This window comes from Crocodylus porosus, unplaced genomic scaffold, assembly GCF_001723895.1.
Source record: "Crocodylus porosus isolate Cpor-Errol unplaced genomic scaffold, CroPor_comp1, whole genome shotgun sequence".
In the NCBI taxonomy this organism is placed as follows: Eukaryota; Metazoa; Chordata; order Crocodylia; family Crocodylidae; genus Crocodylus; species Crocodylus porosus.
Window position 1 is genome coordinate 200,681,605 of NW_017728886.1, and position 9,070 is coordinate 200,690,674.

The window sequence follows — 9,070 nt, forward strand, 5'->3', positions numbered from 1 at the left end:
CAGTACTCCAGCTGTGGCCTGACCAGTGCCACACAGAGGCAGAGGATCACCTCCTTGGATCTGCTTGAGATGTATCTGTAGATGCATGACAAGGTGTGGCTGGCCTTCCTAACTGCATCCCCACGCTGCCAGCTCATGTTCATCTTGGCATCAATGACGACTCCAAGATCCTTTTCTGCCTCTGTACTGATGAGCAGGTAGTTCCCCAGCCTGTAGGTATGGTGCTGGTTGTTCCTCCCCAGGCACATAACCTTGCATTTGCCAGTGCTGAATCCCATCTATTCTCATCCACCCACCCCTGAAACCTGTCTAAGTTTGATTGCAACCTATTCCTCCCTTCTAGCATAACCACATCCCTGAGTCATAGTTAACTCCAAGATGAATATGAGCCATCAATGTGAGGAAGTAATCAGTGAAGCTAACCACACTATCATGCATTAAGAGGTGCGTAACCACACCGTATCACGCATCGCAAACAGGTTCAGGAAGGTGATACTTCCCCTCTATGTGGTATTAGTCAGGCTGCAGTTGGAGTACTGTGTCCAGTTCTGGGCACTGCACTTCAAAAGGGATGCTGATAAATTTGAGAGGGTCTAAAGGAGGGCCACTTATGGTTAGGGGCCTGCAGGTAAGGGCCTAAAAGGAGAGACTGAGGGACCCGGATCTCTTCAACCTCCACAAAAACGCTGAGGAGACATCTTGTGGCTGTTTACAAATTCATCAGGGGAGAGGGGCAGCAAAAAATAGGAGGTGCTCTGTTTACCAGGACAGCCCTTGGAATAACCAGGAACAACGGCCACAAACTGACAGAGGGCAGATTTAGGTTGGACATCAGGAAGAACTTCTTTAGGGTAAGGGTTGCCAGAATCTGGAATGGGCTTCCAAGGGAGGTGGTGCTTTCCCCTACCTCGGGGGTCTTTAAGAGGAGACTGGACAAATACCTGGCTGAAGTCATATGACCCCAGCGCTCTTTCCTGCCCAGGGCAGGGGGTTGGACTCAATGATCTGTTGAGGTCCCTTCCGACCCTAACAGCTATGAAACATTTCCACACATCCCAAAACAGAAAAGAAACTAGAAAAATACCAGTATTGATTAAAAGTATTTTCAGCTTTTTGAATCATTATTTATATTAGATAGACCGTAGATCCTATGGAAGTGGTATGCGGAGTTATTTTGTTCAAGTTAGGTTTAAAAAGCCACTAAACTCTAAATGGTTCAAATGTTACTTACCACAGCAAGCTGTGTCCGTGATGCTACTGTGTGAAAAACTGCAGGCATCATAAGAGATTCTTCAACCTTTAATTCCATTTCATTCTCTGCTGAAAACGTAGTTTTGGGAATAGCAGGTGGACGTTCACATAAGATCATCTCTTTGTTGAATAGAAAAATTGGATTTGTGTCCTGTATTAAAATATAAAATCCCAACACAAGACTGTGAGTAAATACAACATGTTATATAGTCCCTACCTATTCCAAAAATTTAACAATGATGCAACTTATGAAGTAGTGCACAGAAAACTGCAGAAAACAAGTACTGTATGAAAAGGCATTAGTCTAGCAATGTAAGAAACCCAGAAAAGAAAATACAATACACAAGTCTCTTCATAAAAAGGGGAAAGAAACATTTAAGTATCTGAAAAGTTCTTATCTTTACAGAATGAACTATGAAGGCAAGACTAAGGGTAAATGAACTTACTGTTCCAGCACTGTAACTACAGACTCTTCTGTCTGGTGCCATACATTCCCCTCCATTGACAACCAGTACCTGGTGCTGAATAGCAATCTTGTATTTTGTTTGGATTGCATGTTTAAGGTCGGACACACTAAAAAGAAAGGAAAAAAGGGCAACAGCATTTTAGCGCAATGGTCTTTCAGATAAGTGAATTTCTCAAAACTTCAAACAGTACAACTAATTTAATTTTAAGAAGCATAAGCAAAATATCTTAGTTATTCTGAATAACATTCAAATGCTAGGTGTAAATGCTGCAATCCATTGTATTCTGGACACCAATTTCAAACCGTATGACTAAAGTATTGGTTTATAATAAGATATACAATGCCTCTCCAATTGTAATGCTAGAACCCTGTATTACATCATAGCCTACATTTCTGGCAGTTACCATACAAGTTACATTACTTTCTTTGAATATGCCACCAACTGATTTACTCCCGATTTCGATTTTCCATTGTTTCAATATTTTGTTAGTATTTTGTTAGATGTATTCATCTATTTTGTGCTATGCGTAAACTGGGCAGACAATTTCATTTAACAAGTATTGACTGGTCTGTTCTGTAGCAGTAAATGCTAGCAAACATCACAAATCTGATATTTAATTCCAATACTCCCTTCTGATCCATCAAGCCAACTCAGGCACTATTCCAAGTTATCCTGCCATAGCAGCCTTTGGTTATTTTTGTACATCATTCCAGTTGCTTCCTCCCCTATCAAAATCCCTGGTGCCCTCATCTTCGTGTTATTGCTCACCATGACAACTTCCTTCTAGTTTCCATTTTTCCTTTTTAGGCACCATCACCTCTTAGACTAGGGCTGCCCAAGTGGTGGCCCACAAGGAATTGTATTTCAGCCTCCAGAACCCTGATCGACCCCCTCTACTGCTCCGGCTCCCCAGTCTCCTTCAGCTTCCACATCTGCCTCAGGGGGCAGTGCAGCAGCACAGCACAGAGTAGGGCAGTCAGGTTGAGGCTGGGGCATCACAAATGTTGCTTGGTTAAAAGGTAAACACCTGTCACTCACCCTGCAAAAACTTTAGTGCAAGATGTCAGCATCGATCCTACTGCAAGTGTGCATAAGACCAGATTTTACCTGACTAACCGTTTTGGTCAGGGCCAGAAATCACATAAGGATAAGTATATGCATCAGTGAAGGACTCTGACCTAATCAACAACAGAAAAGCAGGTGATGTCTGGCAAGCAATAGCATACATGCATGCACTGTGGATGAGTGGTCTGTAAGATCCAGACACATACGCACCTGTATCAGTCTCACTTACACAACCTACTCTTGACATACTGGCATCAGTGGCCTGATTAGAAGGTACTGAAAAGGGGGACATCCTCTCTGATGGATGCCTGCTTTTTGTACCTATATCCCCAAACAGGCCCATGGATGGTGGAATTACAGAGTTTCACAGTTGGTAGGGTCAGAAGGGACCTGAGCGGATCATCAAGTCCGACCTCCTGCCATGGCAGGAAAAAGTACTGGGGTCAAACAACCCCAGCAAAGTGTTCGTCTAGCCTCCTCTTAAAGACCTCCAGGGTAGGAGCCAGCACCACTTCGCTTGGAAGTTGGTTCCAGATCCTAGCCACCCTGACCATAACGTAGCGCCTCCTGATGTCCAGTCTGAATCTACCCTCTGCCAGCTTGTGACCATTATTTCTAGTCACTCCTGGTAGTGCTCAGGGGAACAGGGACTCCCCTAGTGCCTGCTGGTCCCCTCTGACTACTTTGTAACAGGCCACTAGGCCCATAGCCTTCTCTTGTGAAGGCTGAACAGGTTCAGGTCCCTTAGCCTCTCCTTGTAGGGACTGCTCTGCTGCCCCCTGATCACACGAGTGGCCCTCCTCTGGACCCTCTCCATGTTGTCCACATTCCTCCTGAAGTGCAGTGCCCAGAACTGGATGCAGTACTCCAGCTGCGGCCTGACCAGTGTCGCACAGAGGGGGAGGATCACCTCCTTGGACCTGCTCGTAATGCATCTGTGGATACATGGCAAGGTATAGCTGGCCTTCCTGACTGCATCCCCACACTGCCGACCCATGTTCATCTTGGCATCAGTAGTGATTCCAAGATCTTTTTCTGCCTCTGCAGTGACAAGAAGGGAGTTCCCCAGCCTGTAGGTATGCTGCAGGTTCTTCCTCCCCAGGTGCATCATCTTGCACTTGTCAGTGTTGAAACCCATCCTGTTCTCATCCACCCACCCCGTAACCTGCCTGGGTCCGATGGCAGCCTATTCCTCCCTTCTAACGTACCCACAACTCCGCACATCTTAATGACTTCAGCAAATTTCAACAGGGTGCTTTTTACCCCTCGTCCAAGTCACCGACAAAGATGCTGTATAGTGCGGGCCTGAAGACCGAGCCCTGGGGGACCCCACTGCCCACATCCACCACCATTCTCTGGGTCTAGCCCTCCAGCCAGTTGGCGACCCATTTGACTGTGTAGTTGTTGACACCACACAGTCCCCTAGTTTTTTAATGAGAATGGGGTGAGACACGATTTCGAAGGCCTTCCGAAAGTCCAGAAAGACTACGTCCACTGCTACCCCTGCATCTAAGGATTTTGTGACGTGGTCACAGAAGGCCACCAGGTTGGTCTGACAGGACCTGCCTCTAATGAACCCATGTTGGTTGCCCCCAAGCATAACCTCCCCCACTGGCCCCTCGTGGACATGCACCAAGATAATTCTCTCAAAAAGCTTACCCAGGATCGAGGTAAGGCTTGGTTTAAAATCGTGGACCCAACTAGCAGCCCCCACCATGCCCCTACCTGGTTGTCACTCACTTCTAATGGCTGGGAGGCAAAAAACACAGTTTTAAACACGCCACCATTTTTACCTCCATCTGGTCAGAAGCAAGCAGCAGGAGGCAAAAACTGTGGCATATTTAAAATTGTGGTTTTAGCCTCCCAGCCATCAGGAGCAAGTAGCAGGGATGATGGGGCCCCTCCACCAATCAGCAGCAGGGGGGGCACACGGTAGGGTGGGGAAGGAGGGGAACACTCCAAGATTAAAGGAGATGCTGCACCATGAGCTGGGTCCGTGATTTAAACCAGGGCTTATATATAGGCAACTCTCATAATGCCGACTGGACTAAAGCTAATCCTGACAAGCCAACAGTTGGGATAGTAGAAGCAACCCATGGGTCTCAAATGATCCACCTGTAGAACTTGGATAGGAAGATTTTCTTATTGAATGACAGGGAAAGTACATTCTCTGGTGATGGTAAAAGATATACTTCCAACTGAAGTGTTGACAAATAAGGCACTGTTATAGTATTAGCATCTGCACTGGTGCTGGTGATGTCTTGGATCCTGCACCTTTCTTGTTTAAGGCAGACGACACCATCATTAGAAATGGCTTTGAAAGTCGGATACTGCAGTGAAGCATACTTCATTACCAATTTGTTACATTTGTCCATTTTAATAATCTGCAGCACTTGGGAGGCCTTATCCCCAGGCATTTTGCTGTGCTTGCACTTACTGAAGGACATCTCACCTGCCTCAGTGCTCAGCAGACCCTACAAACACTTAAATACAACATTTGCATTAGATTCCAGGCCAAGTTTGGCTTCAATCCCAGTGCTAGCACTCATTCCAGTGTCTGTAACAGGTCTTACTTGCCTCCACTGTGATTTCAGAAGCCGACTGCCTCCTCAGTGGGACACCAGAGAATGTGAAATTCTCCTTATGAGCAAGGATCTCTCTCAGTACAATAAGATGTTCACAGATTTCGAGGATATGGAGCTTCATCTTTGCATCTCATAACTTGCAAGTGCTCATGGAAAAAGATAAAAATACAGCACAGCCACTCAGAATGTGGGTTTCTCCCACACAGAAAAGGCACCAACTATACCCATTTTAATGGATATTAGTTTACTGCAAGATGGGTAGGGATTGAAGCCTGCAGATTTTCAGTTTTATTTTGAAACCAAACCGCATACTAATGATAAGGTCTTGCAACCATGGTCAATAAGAAGTAACTGAGAAAGATCACAGCCACTCCACTACTTATGTTCTCAATATAGAGCAGAGGCACACCCACAGCCACGTAAATAGTGCATATAGATTCTGCTAGTCAAAGAAAACTCAGTTTTGTATGCATGAGTGCTAGAGGGAGATAGAGTTGCTTACCTCAAAAAGAAAAGGAGTATAATCTGTCAAGCATACACATACATGTTTTTTTTAAGAGGAGAAAAAAAAGTTTCTTACTTCTGTACAGCAAGTTCAGTGTCAAATGTAAGGGTTGTTCCAGTGTTGACAAGAAATACATATAGCTTCATGGTGATTTTTTTTTTTTTTTTTTTAAGCTTCTTGGAGTTTACACGTTCCCCTTTGCAAGTACCATTCAGAAGCTGAAAAGATATCCAAGTATTAGTTCTATACATGCCCACTACATTATTTATAGAAATTGTGCCTTTTTAGGGAAAGAGTAGTTACCACACAAAGACCAACTCTTTAGATCTAGGAAACCTACTTGACAATGTACCAAAAGCGCTCCAAGTCGGTTATTCCACTCCCTACCCTTGCAGTACGGCAAAACTGGTGCCAAACAGCCCCACTACATAGTGAGATACACCAATATGTAACACAGTGTCTATTTTTCGAGGGACATGCATTAAGCCCTTAAGGGCTTAGGGCTTTGTTCCGTTTTGGATCATCTACAAGATACTTTAAGCACATACATTCTTTAGTAAAGAACAGATCTGGATCTTAACTTATTCCAACTTTTGGCTATTGGAATTAATTTGATCCAAAAATCTAGTTTAAAATTAGGACTACAGTTCCCAGTCTTGTTTGGGAGTAGGCTTATAGTGCATTAGCAGACAAATGCTTGCAACTTCCTTCTACATCTCCCTTCCAGCATATTCTCATACAACTGGCATCTTTTTTCTTCATAAAAAAAGTCCGCTCTTCTCCTAGACTGTTAAATTTTCACACTTTGCTTGCCAATCTCTGGTGGCATCTCCACCTCCTTGTCTAAACTTTGGATGACTAAATGCAGCTCAAAATAGAAACAGGTCTCTAACTTCTCACTTCAAGGTCTGATCGTGTTTACTCTCCTACCCAAAGACAAATGGCTGATGGTGGGATGTCTGTGGGTGGGCCTCCCTACCCCACCCCCCTAGATGTGAAAGGGGGGAAGAAAAAAAATTGGAGCCAAAAGGCATCAACGTACTATTCCACATGCATTATGAACTAGTACTTCTATGTTCAATAAACTGTATGCCGTAACTAAGATCTAAGGACTTTTCTCATCACATGTTGTCCTCGCTAGATCTGTCACTGCATAAGGCCTTTGCTAGTGTTCTACAAGTCCTGATATGGCTTTTTATTAAAGAGCCTTGTCTATCAATAACTACCAAAATTCATAATTTCCCACCAGTAGAGATGGAAGCACAAAAATAGAAAAGGCCTGGTTAATTTTTAATTCCATATTTCTTAACTCTCTCAAGTCTCTCTAGGTGCACTTCAATACAAGTCAAGGGCACACTGTATTCCATAATATTCCACAATGAATTGTGATCAGGTAGAAAGGACACTGGGCTGAGACTCAGGAGACCTGGGCTCAAAATTTAGCATTCGTCACTGCCTTGCTGGACGATGCCGGACAAATAACTCTCCATGAGAAGAAAACTGGGAATAACCACTAATACATCTGTTATGAGCTTCAAAACAAAAGTTTAAATATTTTTAGTATACATTTTCCTTGGTAAAAAGAAAAAAAAGAAAAAAAAAACTAAAAATAAGCAGGTGGTAGATTCAAATAAAAAAGGTAGTAAAGGACATCAACTGGCAAGCAGTAAAGGATAAAGAAAAAATGGCAACCAAAAAAGACTGTCCCTTGAAAAGTTCAGAAAATACTCCCCTTCAAAAATTCTGGAGGTACGCCCCCTACCAATCCCTTTGAAGTACATTAATAGAGGTGCACTGATACACTGGTCTGACATTGGATCAGCACCATTATAAAGAAAGTGTAGTATCTTGGAAAACAGCCATAGCAGGCCGATAATTTGGCTGATAAACAGCGCACACATGCGCTCTGCCACAGCACAGGTGGCGAGGAGCAGAGTCCGGCAGCGTGGAGAGCTGCCCCCAGCTGGTAAGTCTGGTGTGGTGGAAGGGTAGGGAAGGAGTGTGGGGGTGCAGATCAAGGCCCTTGTGGGGGCGGGGAGGTGTGGGCTGGGGCTGCCCAACAAGGTCCTGAGCAAGGGGGAAGGGAAGGGGGAGGGGCTGCTCTGCCAGGAGCTGCTGGTCTGGGGCCTCATCCAGCACATGCCTTCTCATCCAGCAGCTCCCATTGCTCGTCTGGGAGGGCAGTGGGGTTGGGTGTGTGTCCCTGGATCTGCGTGGGACAGGCTGGGGTCAGGGCTGTGCCAAGCTCTTCATAGCAAGGCGGCGCTGCACTGGGAGGGGATTACGAGAGGGGAGGGGGGCGGCTGCCGCCACAAATTCACCATAGGCCCCTCTCAGCGCATCCCCACCCCTCCAGTAAGAGCCTGGTACAGCCACGGCCTCAGCCTGCCCGCACATATCTGGGGGTGCACACCCCCCCACCCCCTATGCCCTGTCACATGAGCAGCAGGAGCTACCAGACAAGCACTGGACCAGCACCTTCTGGTGGAGTGCATGCAGCAGGACCCATTTACCACCCCACCATTGCCATCTCCATGCACCCCAGATAAGCTGCCACTCCATCCTGCACCCACCCCACCTGGACAGCTCCTGCCCCAGCCCCACACCACCTTCTCAGTGGAGGCCTTGATCTGTACACCCCGCTTCCCCTCCCCTTCCACCACACCAGACTTACCAGTTGGAGGCAGCTCTCTCCACGCTGCCAGGATGGTATTGGAAATTGGATCAATATCGGCCGATGCGCCTTCATAAAAAATGGTTATTGGTATTGGCTGCAAAAATCTGTCTGTGCACTCCCAATTAGAAGGAATTCTAAGCTTCTACCGATCTCTATTTTCTACCTACAGGTTTCAGAACTTCAGACATTGTTTTTAAACTGAAAGCTAGTTTCATAGTTTCTAGGGTCGGAAGGGACCCGAACAGATCATCTAGTCTGACCCCCTGCCATGGCAGGAAAAAATACTGGGGTCAAATGACCCCAGCAAGATGTTCATCCAACCTCCTCTAAAAAACCCCCAGGGTAGGAGCCAGCACCACTTCTCTTGGAAGTTGGTTCCAGATCCTAGCTGCCCTGACCGTGAAGTAGCGCTTCCAGATATCTAGCCTAAACCTGCCCTCTGCCAGCTTGTGACCGTTATTCCTGGTCACTCCTGGCAGTGCACAGGGGAATAGTGACTCCCCCAATGCCTGCTGGTCCC

General features: G+C 45.8%; 1 protein-coding gene across 3 annotated transcripts in view; it reads right to left on the reverse strand.

Annotated features, from left to right (window-relative positions):
• The window catches only part of RB1CC1 (RB1 inducible coiled-coil 1), a 145,212-nt gene that overhangs the window by 100,413 nt on the left and 35,729 nt on the right, over positions 1 to 9,070 (reverse strand). For 2 of the 3 annotated variants that reach the window (XM_019548020.1, XM_019548012.1), the window contains exons 3-5: positions 5,949 to 6,091; positions 1,698 to 1,824; positions 1,232 to 1,402 (exon numbers count right to left, since the gene is read on the reverse strand). In XM_019548020.1, coding sequence (XP_019403565.1) covers positions 1,232 to 1,402; positions 1,698 to 1,824; positions 5,949 to 6,091 — 441 coding nt within the window. Of the gene's footprint in view, positions 1 to 1,231; positions 1,403 to 1,697; positions 1,825 to 5,948; positions 6,092 to 9,070 lie in introns of those variants that run through there. The other variant, XM_019548030.1, reaches the window with a different exon arrangement.